A 13,518-nucleotide genomic window follows, 5' to 3' on the forward strand; every position below is an offset into this window, starting at 1 on the left:
AATTGTGATTTATTAGCTGCTAGAATATATTCCTAATTTTTTTTCTTCAAAACTTCCTCTTTTTTTTGTCCAAAGAGCTTAATTCAGTAGGTATATTATAGCACACTCGATCCCTAAATCTATTTAAAAATATATATATGATTCTTTCTTTTATACTAACATCCTTATTTCTTTCATCTTTCAATCTTGTTTATGATCTCTGAACATATAAAATTCATTTTGTTTATATGAATGCTTTTTTTTGTTGATGAATGAATACTTGTGGAAGTTCGTCATTCTTGTGTTAATAATATTTTTAAAAATATATGTTTTTTTCGGTAAGAAAACCAAACTAATAATGCCGAGACCTAAAAGAGAGACCAGAAATAAGAAAATAAAACTCGATGTGGTTGTTCAGGTAGGTAAACCTTTTTTAATGAATTTCTCCCAATGTCTATTCTAGCTATTAAGGTCCTTTTTAGTGGTATGCCTCCAGATCGTTTTTTGGTTATCCCTATCTGTGTTTGCTAGTGGGGTTCCATCCTAGGCACCTATTTGAAATCCATTTTTTTCCATTTTGAGCAATTGTCCTATCTACCTTAATTTTTTATTTTTGCATCTGTTCATTGTTTGATATTATGTTTGGCCAAAATATTTTGCAAAATGTTCTTTGTAAATGCAGGTAGTAAAATAGGCTTCCTGTGTTGTCAATAATATCCGCTTAAAATACTTTCATATTTTTCCTCTTTGTGGTAATAAGCTATAGCCAGAATCAGACTGCCTTCATGAATCAGAAAGAAAACTTATGTTTGGTCCCAATGGAATTAAGAAATCTTTTACTTTTAGGAACCTGAAGAAGTTTTCCCTATACAAGATCTCCCCCTTAATGTGCTCAAGATAATCTTCAGTTATTTGTCCCACAAGTGTAAAGAGCAATTACGCTTTGTTTCTCGCTGGTAAGAATATTTTGCAATATTTGTTTGTAAAGAGTATTTAATTTAAAGGAAAACTATTTTATCTTTAACTTTTTCCCTGATCTAAATAGGTAACAATATGTTAAAAGGAAAAATGTAAATTTTGACTTTTAAAATCTTTTTGTTTGGTAGGTAATCTTTTTGATATAAGAAGTCATCTTCTTAAATTATTACTTTTTTTTTCAAATTTAGGTTTAATAACAGAGTAGTGCAATTAGATGTTTCTTTTAGAACATTCAGAAACTTGCCAAAATTGGAAAGATACTTTGATGTAGAACATCTCAAAATGAATTTAAACAATATGCTCAAAAATCCAGTATATGGACAAAACAAGTTGAAGATGTATTTAACAATTATCAACCCAGATTTAAGCTATGATATACTTCCAACATTTCTTAAAGCCAACAGGCAACAAATTGTTTCACTGACGTATGAGTTTACTAGTATAACTAGAATACTATTTTGGGATCCCTATCTAATATCCTATCCAAATCTTGAAGAGCTGAGTTTAACATGCGATTCTCTAGAAAACGACCAAGGATTAGTCTCTTGGATGCTAAAGAAACATCACAAAAGCCTTCAGAAACTACATCTCTATGGGGTAATTTTCATCTTAATATTTGTAAAGATTGACAAAAATTTTGCATCTAACATGTATATTGGTTCAATGCAACGAATGAAAAGTAAACATTTTGTCCTATTGATCAAATATCCTTTTTATTTGCGAATGACAGAAAAGGTTAATTTTACAGTTAAAGCTTAATCTAAGCAACTTATAACTACTTTATATGGTTACTTTAAATGAATATAGACATCTATCTTTAGATTGCTATGCTTGTTAACATCATATAGAGTTTTGATATATTTATTCAGGCAAGCGATGTTTATTTTTCAAGTGTACCAAAGCTCCAAAATCTCACTCATTTGGAACTAGAATGTTGTGATGAGAAGACTACAAACTTAATCATTCAAAATTGCTCCTCATCATTGGAATTTCTTCTAGTAGAAGATAGTTTTCCAACACTTTTCTACCTAGATAAACATAATCTTCAAAAGTTGAAGCATTTCATCTTCAAAGAAGTTTGTAATACATTTCTCTATGACAATCAAAGTACTTCAACTAAACATCTGCAAAGCTTATATTTTGAACCTTATAGTTTGTCATCTATAAAGAATTGTAATTTTTCCAACCTTGAGTTGCTATGGACAACAAGACCTCAAAACCTACCCACTCTTTGTCCAAAGCTTAGGTTCCTGGCAGTTACTAATAAAGGGATGTTTTTGAATGAAGATGAAGGAACTCTTGAAGCCCCCCCAAAAGATGGCTTTAATTTAGAGGTAATAGATACATTTTGAGAGAGGATTTTTGTAGGTCACCTGAAAACAGCATATAAAGCTTAACCTAGATTTAAAAATTGCCTTCTTGAAAAAGATACCTACCATGAGGCACATTTGAAAATAATATTAATAACATACAAATTAGTAAAGAATATATTAATATCTCACCTAATGAAAATATTTAGTTTGGTATAGATTTTCAGCTTTCTCTCATGTTTCAAAGTGACCTTCATTTGAGACTTGGTTTATGAGATCTTTACTATAACCGCCTCCCCTTTATATCTACTAATTTATTATGTTTAGTTTATAGATTGTCTTTGGTAGGTATTTATGTTAGTTTTCATTGAATTAAACATAGTTTTACTCAAGTTCTTTGTTACTTTTTCTTCCATTTATGATTTATGTACTTAAGGTATTTATTTGTGACACAGTGGACACAGTGGACACAGTGAACTGGTGGTCAGACAGGGTCATGAGTAACAATGCTGAAAGCCTTCGTGTTGTAATTGTGCCCAATAAAGAGGAGTGTATTCTTTGGGACCTTCCATCCAGGTATACCTATAGTACAGTGAAAATCAGTGGCATGCGAACCGAAGGAGGCATTTGGAGCAATTGCTTCTCTCCCCCTTCCCACCCTTGACAAAGTGTTTTTCACGCCACTTGTGAAAACTTTATGATAGATAGAACTCTAGGGTAACGCGGGGTAAATGCGGTAGGGGGGTCTAATTCCGGTCACTCGACTAACTTTTTAAAAACCGTTTTTTAACGGTGTTCTAAACGTTTGCGAGAGATCTTCAGAAAAGCAAAGTTGTAGTTTATTGCCTATACTTTCATTTCTTAAATTTTTGTCAGATCACTCCTTCTATGATTTTTTTGCCCTCAAAAAGTTGCAAAAAATTTGCAAAAAAAAAATTTCAAAATAGGCCATGTTCAACCTAAAATTGTGAAAAAATGGTAAGTCCTATTGACCCGCGGGTTTTTGTAAAATGAAAGATATGGCATTGATTTATCGTTTGCAATTGGAGGCGTTGTTCTAACTTGATTTTTTCATAATTTTTTTTTCGTCTCAAAAATATGGTCTATTCCGGTCACTTTTTTTACTTTTTTTTTATTACTGTATTTATAAATTTATAATACCCTAACTTTTTTTTCAGGTGATCTGGAAGCATGAACAACCTCAATGCATGACAAAGGCTTTAACCTTCCCTTGCCTGTTGTTAGATGTACATTATTAGTCATTTTACTGCTTGTATTATGTCATGTTTTGTTGCCTAAGCTTTTCAAATTGTAAAGACATTTAAAAGGGGGGGGGGAAAATGTGGTGACTCGTGCCACGACATACCAGCAATTTTATTTTGGGTGCTACTCCCTTAGTTTTAGAGATAATTGGGTGAAATCTTTTGGGCTGGGTCACTAATTACCCCAACTAGAGGTATCTTTCAAAAAAAACGGCGGCGGGTCCGCCGTTCCCGCCGTTCGCCGCCATTTTCCGCCGCCGCCAAAAAATTTTTTTTTATTGCATTTCTCGCCGAATTAGGCAATTTGGAATCATTTGAGACCATGTTATTTTTTTCAAAAATTTTTCCCCTTATAACCAACCCTGCGGGGGGACTTAGTCATTTTTTTTTCAAATTCTCGTTTATCAAGGTATATCTTAAATTCAGTGCCTCTCCTGAGCTTTTAAAGATATTGAGACAAAACCTTTTGAGGTAGATCAGTAAAAAATATTTGAATAAAAAATGGCGGCGATACCGCCGCTCCCGCCGCTCCCGCCGTCCACCGCCATTTTCCGCCGCCGCCGCCAAAATTTTTTTTATTGCATTTCTCGCCGAATTAGGCAATTTGGAATCATTTGAGACCATGTTATTTTTTTCAAAAATTTTTCCCCTTATAACCAACCCTGCAGGGGGACTCTTAAGGTATATCTTAAATTCAGTGCCTCTCCTAAGCTTTTAAAGATATTGAAACAAAATCTTTTGAGGTAGATCAGCAAAAAAATATTTGAATAAAAAATGGCGGCGATACCCCCGCCATCCACCGCCATTTTCCGCCGCCCACAGGACGGCTTGTAAGGGGAAAAATTTTTGAAAAAAATAATATGGTCTCAAATGATTCCAAATTGCCTAATTCGGCGAGAAATGCAATAAAAAAAATTTTGGCGGCGGCGGAAAATGGCGGTGGACGGCGGGAGCGGCGGTACCGCCGCCATTTTTTATTCAAATATTTTTTACTGATCTACCTCAAAAGGTTTTGTCTCAATATCTTTAAAAGCTTAGGAGAGGCACTGAATTTAAGATATACCTTGATAAACGAGAATTTGAAAAAAATGACTAAGTCCCCCCGCAGGGTTGGTTATAAGGGGAAAAATTTTTGAAAAAAATAACATGGTCTCAAATGATTCCAAATTGCCTAATTCGGCGAGAAATGCAATAAAAAAAATTTTGGCGGCGGCGGCGGAAAATGGCGGTGGACGGCGGGAGCGGCGGTATCGCCGCCATTTTTTATTCAAATATTTTTTACTGATCTACCTCAAAAGGTTTTGTCTCAATATCTTTAAAAGCTCAGGAGAGGCACTGAATTTAAGATATACCTTGATAAACGAGAATTTGAAAAAAAATGACTAAGTCCCCCCGCAGGGTTGGTTATAAGGGGAAAAATTTTTGAAAAAAATAACATGGTCTCAAATGATTCCAAATTGCCTAATTCGGCGAGAAATGCAATAAAAAATTTTTTTTTGGCGGCGGCGGAAAATGGCGGCGAACGGCGGGAGCGGCGGACCCGCCGCCGTTTTTTTTGAAAGATACCTCTAGTTGGGGTAATTAGTGACCCAGCCCAAAAGATTTCACCCAATTATCTCTAAAACTAAGGGAGTAGCACCCAAAATAAAATTGCTGGTATGTCGTGGCACGAGTCACCACATTTTCCCCCCCCCCTTTTTCAGACACATTTTTATAGTAATGGGAAGAGTATATCACCCAAAGGAACGCCTTAAATATTTGCCTGAAGATGTATCAGCTGCATTGGCTCATGTAAGAAGGGGTATGTCTAATAGAAAGACCGCTAGAAGATTTTAAATTCCATATGAAACTCTTACATCTTTTTCGTATAAGAGGGTGTTCGCGATTTTTGCGCGGTTTGGATTTTTTATGTCAAATCGGCTAGGATTAAGCTAGAAAGGTGTTTAAGGTGTCTATAGAAAGCTCTTTGCATGTCCTAACAAAAACTCCCCAGGATATGGGTTCTATCTCCAAGATTTAGAGTACATATTCAAAATTTTGCATTTTCAAAATTCCTGTTGCATAAAATGTGTTGAAATATTAGAGTTAGACCCCATATCATTTCGAGTTAATTGTCAGGCATGTAATTTTGCATCTTTAGACACCTTAACCACCCTTGTAGGTCAATCCTAGCCAATTTGAGACAAGAAAAATTGTATCAAAAACTGCTGTCAAAACTGGCAGGATTTTTAAAATTAAAATTTTTTTTGGAAAAAATCACTTTTTTCAAGAAATTCCAAGACCTGCGAATCAGAAATTGCCTCTAATTTATGTATAAAGCTTAAAAAAACCTAATCATATAATAAAAAGTATGATTTTTTTTTTAAAGTTTGCATGAAAAAAATTGATGTTTTTTTTTGCGATTTTACCGACTTTTTTAAAATGGGGAAAATGTTGTCAAAAAATTGTCTGATCTGCATGCGACTAGTACTGTTAGAAAGCTAATGACCTCAGCTTTCTACTCATAGTTTAAAATTAAAAAAAAAAATACTTTAAGGGGGTGTTCCACCCCCCCAAAGTCAACTGACCGAAATAGCCCCACCGGTGGGGCTATTCCGGTATAGGCCAACCGCCGCCCTTTAAACCGATTTTTGACCGACTTCTAGTTGCGAGATCTTAATGGGACCAAGACAGGCTTCTTCGTTATTGCCATATCGTTCATTTGCACTCTTAAAAACCGGAAAAAGTTTTTGGGAAGTATGTTTTTTTTAAGTTGAAGAAAAAAATTGACCGGAATTACCCCGCGCTACCCTATGATTCTTTTTTTTCTTGATTTTTTTGCCACAGGCATTCTATTTTTAATTCATTTAAATAAATATTTGACGATGCTGGTTTATAGTATATCATTTGTTTTTTCTTTCTGTCTTTTTTTCTTTCTCTTTACTAACTTTGGACATAATTGCACTTGTTTAGGTTGAACTATAATGAGCCCCGAATAATATCAAGTGACCCAGACCTTATTGAAAATGAGGAAGTGGAGTGGCTCATGCAATACATGAAGGCAGAATAATCTAGATATCATCATTACTTGTACAAAAGTTGCAGGATGACTGTCTTTCTTCAGTGTGTAGTTAAGGGTCTTGCTAATTGATAATATAATAGATTATCATCTACAAAAATATTCTACCAATTTAGGAAAATTCTCTTCCAGTAAAAAATTCCCCCCCCCTCCCACCCCCTATCCTTTAAAACAGACAAAGTTAGTTAGCAAGAAACCCTCTCTTTACCGTCAATTAAACTATCTATTTGAATGTAAAAGATATCTATCCTTTAATTACAAACTTATTTTATATCTAGCTTATATCTGATGTGAATAGGAGGACCCAGTCTATAGAAACCATCTAGAACAAGTCACTGACCACTTTCCAGAATTAGTAATCAAATATTGATGCATTGCAAATTCTTTAATGGGACAAATTAGAAATAATAAATAATTATTTTGTAACTTAAAGGCTTTCTATGACCAAACAACTCAACATTATTAGCATAACAATTACAAAGCCTACAAATTAATGTTCTATGACTGAATAATATACAAATATCAAGCAATCAATGCATGTTTCCTCAAGCTGTTTCTTCCTGGGAATTATTCAGATTATATTTAGGCCTCTTCATGCTGATATTAATGCTTTTTTGATTATAACCATGTAAGCTAGGTGTTAAACATAAATAGCCTTTAAAATTACTAATATAGATATGTTCCCTATCCTTAATACTTTCATTTTCATGGGACTTCAGTATTAATATTTTTTACTTTCAGAAATTTAAACATGTTTTATATCACATTAGCCAAGTGATATGAAAGTTATGTGACAAAAAGGTAAATACTTAAAGAAGAATGTATGTCCTCGCATTGCATTGTTTGGTTCAAGTTAGACATATTTGTTTAGATAGAAGTTAGAACATGAATTAACTCTGAGCTAGGTATGCTGTTAATTAGCCTGTCCCGGATTTGAAAAATTTTGTTAAAATTTTTGCCCCTAGCCAAAATATGGTTGATTTATGCAAAAAAAATGACCAATGCAAAATATTTCTTCTGTAATGCAAAAATTGCGACGGTACAAGCACTGCAAAGTTTTTTAAATTTGCAAAAAAAGCCTGTTTTTAGTGCTTTTTTAAGGCTTTTGTACCATACCAATTTTAAAGATTTTTACAAAATTTCAATTCTAGTGTGTCGGTATAAACCTGAAATTAACCCAAAAAAATGGGGGCAGCTCTACATTAGCCTGTCCCGGATTTGAACAATTTTGTTAAAATTTTGGTCCCCAACCAAAATAGGTTGATTTATTCAAAAACAATGACCAATGCGAAATACTTTTTCTGTGATGCAAAAATTGCGATGGTACTAGCACTTTGAAAATTTGAGGCTCCCTTCACTTATGGAGGTAAAAATTCATTGCATCAAAACTATGGCTTCATGGTGCTCCCAAGAAAAGTGTTGAGGAGTAGAATCAAGAACATTTGTCCGTTTAAAAATATCTTGTTCCTAGCCTGAGAAAATCACAAAAAAACATCAAAAACTTCTACCAATTGGACAATTCTCAATAAACTCAAAAAATGGTGGTTTTTTCGTCATTTCTAAAGCTAGGAACGAGATATTTGAAATGGACAAAAGTTCCTGATTCTACTCCTCAAGGCCTTTCCTAGGAACACCATGAAGCCATAGTTCTGATGCAATGAATTTTTGACCTCCATAAGCGGTGCCTCAAAATATCCGTTCTGTTTCAATTTTTGCATTACAGAAGAAATATTTTGCATTGGTCATTTTTTGCATAAATCAACCATATTTTGGCTGGGGGCAAAAATTTTAACATAATTTTTCAAATCCGGGACGGGCTACTGTTAATCCATATTGATTTTCTCTTTTTTACAGTATATGTTGCGACAAATAACCGGTCTTTTAAATGCTCCTGAGTGGTCTTTTTTTTCTTGAGAAACATCCGGGTAAAAAAAAGATTTTTTTTTTTAACTTTAACAAAGTGTTTTGTGTTACCAAAATACTACAATATCATATAGGAGTACATCCTAATATGAAATATAGGTGTTCAAGTCAATTTCAGATTCCATGTACGATCCTGCTCCAGCAAACTTTAAACGGCTCCTGTGACCGCAATTTTTTTACTTTTAAACTTAAGCTTTTCTCTTATGTCTATATAAAATACTAGCGGCTTCGCCCCTAGCCTCTAGGGGCTTTGCCCCAAGTGGTTTGATCAAACCAATTTTTCGTATATTAAATTTAAAATAAAAAAATAAAATAAAAATTTTTTAGGGGGGGGGGGGTTAGTCGAACCTACTATTTTAATTTTAGTTTTAAAAAGAATATTTTTTTTTTGGAGGGGGGGGGATATTTTTCATTTTTTTTGGGGGGGGGGGTGTCCTATCCCCCAAGAAAATAGTTATAAACCTTCCCGGGACCTATGAGAAGCTACCCTGTAAAGGAGAACCCGATCGGTTCAGCGGTTAGCGAGATCATTCGCTACAAACAAACAGACAAACAAACACACAAACAGACAGATATCGTTCTACTTTGTATTATAGATTAAAATTTTGTGAAAATCTGCATCCAATTTTAGCCAATTGCCCATTGCAGTAGTTGCACAGTACAGCAGCCAAGTACAGCTGCTGCCGCCGAAATTTATATTTTGTGATTTTTAATATAATTGACACAAAAATGAACATTTCCTGAGAAAAATGATCTTTTAGCTTAAAAAACACGAAAATTACAGCATTTTAAATTTTGCAGAAAAGGATTTAAAACAAAGGTTTGTAAATAAAAGGGTAAAGAAGCGATATATGACTTTGACTGAATTATAGTCGGAAATTCATAATCAATATTCTTAATGTATATTGGCAAGGCTACTCTACAATTTCCTTAAGTACAGGTTGAAGAAAATTCAGCGTTTTTGTTTAATTGTGATTTATTGGCTCAATCTGTAGATCTTTCTAAAAATATAATTCATTATGTTCATGAATGATTTTGTTGTTGTTGAATGAATACTCACTTATTGAAGTTGTCTCCCCCTTTGCTTATAATATATATAATTTAAAAGATATAGTTTTTTAAGTAAGAAAACCAAACAAACAATGCCGAGACCTAAAAGAGAGACTAGAAATAAGAAAAGAAAACTCGATGTGGTTGTTAAGGTATATATTTTTGTTATATTCTACCCATTCTAGCTTATATACCTAGGTCTTGTACTATTCCTCCAGGTTGTTTTGGTCATTTCTTTCTACCTCTGTCTGCCGTGAGGTTTCATCTTAGGAACTATTTTGAAATCCTATTTTGTTTTCCATTCTGTGCACACACATTTCCTAGCCAGCTTAATATTTTATTTTTTCACTTTTGCTTCAATACCTACTATTGCAATTGGTTTTAGCGTCTGTTCATTGTTAATATTTTTTTTGGCCAAACTATTTTGCAAAAAAATTTGGTCAAAACATTTTGTGTAGGTAATGTATTAAGTTATCAAATTTAGGTAGGAAATTAGGCTTCCTATGTTGTTAATAACCCATGCTTTAACTGCTTTCTTATTGTTTGCCTGAATGTGTTTATAAGCATAGCTAAAATCAGGTTGTCTTCATGAATCAAACAGAAAACTGGTGATTAGTTCCCATGGAATTAAGTAATCTTTTACTTTTTAGGAACCTGATGAAGTTTTCCCTATACAAGATCTCCCCCTTGATGTGCTCAAGATAATCTTCAGTTATTTGTCCCACAAGCGTAAAGAGCAATTACGCTTTGTTTCTCAATGGTAAGAATATTTTGCAATATTTGTTTGTAAAAAGTAGGTATTTAATTTAAAGGAAAACTATTTTGTCTTTAACTTTTTCCCTGATTTAAATTGGTATAAATAAAAGGAAAAATATAAATTTTGACTTTCAAATGGTTTTTGTTTGGTAGGTAATCTTTTTGATATAACAAGTTATCTTCTTAAGAGGGGGGGGGGGGGGGTAATGCAACCATCTCGTAATCAGTGAGCAAATGGCACTTACAATTTGAATTTCGATCTGAAATTTTGCATGAGTAATCCTTGGTAGGTCTATTTTCCCTAAATCGAACAAAAAGTTGAAAAAGTAACGGCTAACGGCTCAGCCGTTTAGCCGTTTTTTTTGCTAGTTTTAGGGAAAATCTGCCTAAATTATGTAGGAATCAACTTTTTGAAACATATTTTTGCTTTAAATCATGTGAAATGATAAAAAAAAACATTTTTAGATTTTTAGTACCAGCAACTAGCGGCTAGAACCGTTTGAAAACGTTTTGGAGCAGCATAGAGTATTATGTGAAGATAGGTTTCGTGATGATTTCCCTTGATAATAGTTTTAAAAATGGCTAAACTGCTGAGCCGCCAGCCGTTAGCCGTTACTTTTCCAACTTTTTGTTCAATTTAGGGAAAATAGACCTACCAAGGATTACTCATGCAAAATTCCAGATCAAAATTCGAATTCTAAGTGCCATTTGCTCACTGATTACGAGATGGTTGCATTAACCCCCCCCCCCCCCCCTTATTTTACTTTTTTTAAATTTAGGTTTAATAACAGAGTAGTGCAATTAGATGTTTCTTTTAGAACATTCAGAAACTTGCCAAAATTGGAAAGATACTTTGATGTAGGGGGGGGGGTAAGTTCAGACACTTTTGCGTAAACAGGGTGCATCGGCTTTGTCTTAGGAGTGAGAGGATAGGTTATTTGGGGGAAAAGTTTACTTTTGAGATGTATTTTTCTTAAATTAAAAAAAAATTGGATTTGGCCTCCAGGTTCAGGTGCTGCAGGCCTCCGGGTTGTCTCTGTACAGGTAAAAATGAAAAACAAATTTTTTTTTTTAATAGTTAGAGTTCAACTTATAAAACAAAATATGCATCTTTTATCTTCAAATATGCAAACATTAAAAAAAGATGCATATTTTGTTTTATAAGTTGAACTCTACCTAACTATTAAAAAAAAAAATTTTTTTTTTCATATTTACCTGTCCAGAGACAACCTGGAGGCTTGCAGCACCTGAACCTGGAGGCCAAATCCAAAATTTTTTAAATTTAAGAAAAACAATCCCAAAAGTAAACTTTTCCCCCAAATAACCTATCCTCTCACTCCTAAGACAAAGCCTTTGCACCCTTTAACGCAAAAGTGTCAGAACTTACCCCCCCTTTAATATTTTTCTTTTGCAAATGATTCATTGGTTTATGTTTTATTATATATGAAAGGTAAATTTTATAGTTTAATTATAATCTTAGCAATTTGTAACTATTTGATTTAAGGGGGGGGGGGGGGGGGGCGTAATGACATAAGCTCTTAAACCGTGAGCAAAATGGTCTAAATATTGAGCTAGACCCTTCAAACTTGGTATATAAGCCTAGTCCTATAGGTATTACATCTAAATGGCAAAAAAATCCAAAAAAATTTATTTTTAGGTTAGGTTAGGTAAGAAAAACCCTGCGGAAATGGGGTTTTTAGGCTTTTTGGGTCTATTTTGATGTGGAAACTTGCCTTAAATTGTTTTTTTCTTAGAGTTTTAACTTAAATACACTGTATCTATTCATATGGACATTATTTAAGATGATTCAGCAAGTCGGGGACCGACCCCAGGGGGCTAGGTGGATGGCCCGCAGGGGTTAAGTTCATTTTTCCCAATATATTTGTTGTGATACATCAAATTATAGGTTTTTTAGGTCAAGGAACTCAAATTCAGAGCTAAAATAAGCATTAGACTAATCTGAAGCTAGCCCCAGCGGGCTAGGTTGGTGGCCCGCAGGGGTTAAGTGCATTTTTTCTAATATATATCTTGTTAAATATCAAACTATAGGTTTTTTAGGTCAAGAAACTCAAATTCTGAGCGAAAATTATCATTAGACTGACCTGAAGCTAACCCCCTCGGGCTAGGTTGGTTTTCTGCAGGGCTTAAGAGCATTTACCTAACCTAACCTAGAAACTTACTTATATTTTTACAGGTTTTTTTCTTGAATAAACTGTGTCTATTAATGAAGACTTTATTTAAGATGATCCAGCAAGTCGGGGACCGACCCCAGCGGGCTAGGTGGGTGGCCCGCAGGGGTTAAGTGCATTTTCCCCAATATATATGATGTGATACATCAAATGATATGTTTTTTAGGTCAAAGAACTCAAATTCAGAGCTAAAATAAGCATTAGAATAATCTGAAGCTAACCCCAGCGGGCTAGCTGGGTTGCCCACTTGGCTTAAGTGCATTTTACCTAAGCTAACCTAGAAACTTACATTCTAGAATAAACTGTCCATTCATGAGGGCCTTATTTCAGATGATTCAGCAAGTCGAAGACCGACCCCAGCGGGCTAGGTGGGTGGCCTGCAGGGGTAAGTGCATATTCCCCAATATATATGTTGTGATAAATCCAATTATATGTTTTTTAGGTCAAAGAACTCAAATTCAGAGCTGAAATAAGCATTAGACTAATCTGAAGCTAACCCCAGCGGGCTAGATAGGTAGCCCACAGGGCTTAAGTGCATTTTACCTAACCTAACCTAGAAACTTACATTTAATATTTTTTTTTTAGGTTTTTTTTTTTCAAATAAACTGTCCATTCATGAGGACCTTATTTCAGATGATCCAGCAAGTCGAAGACTGCCCCCAGCGGGCTAGGTGGGTGTCCCTCAGGGGTTAAATGCATTTTTTTTTAAAGTATGTGTTGTCATACATCCAACTATAGGTTTTTAAGGTCAAGAAGCTCAAATTTACAGCTAATAAAAGCATCAGACTAATCTGAAGCTAGCCCCAGGGCTAGGTGGGTTGCCTGCAAGTCTTAAGTGCATTTTACCTAACCTAACCTAGAACCTTACTTGTTTTTTTATGGTTTTTTTCTGGAATAAACTGTGTCTATTTATTAGAACATTATTTAAGATTTAAGACCCCAGCAGGCTAGGTGCGTGGCCCGCAGGGGTTAAGTGCATTTTTAGTGGTCATACATAAAATTGTCAAAGTCAA

The 13,518-nt window shown here is 34.4% G+C and overlaps 1 protein-coding gene and 1 long non-coding RNA gene across 5 annotated transcripts in view; both read left to right on the top strand.

Annotated features, from left to right (window-relative positions):
- The first annotated feature begins 305 nt into the window (after positions 1-305).
- The window catches only part of LOC145312244 (uncharacterized), a 27,559-nt gene continuing 14,346 nt past the window's right edge, over positions 306-13,518 (top strand). For 2 of the 4 annotated variants that reach the window (XM_080151472.1, XM_080151471.1), the window contains exons 1-5: positions 306-397; positions 826-935; positions 1,146-1,554; positions 1,827-2,291; positions 2,704-2,843. In XM_080151472.1, coding sequence (XP_080007598.1) covers positions 338-397; positions 826-935; positions 1,146-1,554; positions 1,827-2,291; positions 2,704-2,843 — 1,184 coding nt within the window. In that variant the 5' untranslated portion in view covers positions 306-337. Of the gene's footprint in view, positions 398-825; positions 936-1,145; positions 1,555-1,826; positions 2,292-2,703; positions 2,844-6,481; positions 6,611-13,518 lie in introns of those variants that run through there. The other 2 variants (XM_080151474.1, XM_080151473.1) reach the window with 2 other exon arrangements.
- Positions 7,318-11,244, top strand: LOC145312246 (uncharacterized). The gene is made up of 5 exons (XR_013876970.1): positions 7,318-7,388; positions 8,442-8,512; positions 9,625-9,712; positions 10,211-10,320; positions 11,096-11,244. It is a non-coding gene; the product is annotated as an uncharacterized LOC145312246 (long non-coding RNA).

This window comes from Acartia tonsa, chromosome 2, assembly GCF_053477335.1.
Source record: "Acartia tonsa isolate MP-2025a chromosome 2, ASM5347733v1, whole genome shotgun sequence".
Classification (NCBI taxonomy): Eukaryota; Metazoa; Arthropoda; class Copepoda; order Calanoida; family Acartiidae; genus Acartia; species Acartia tonsa.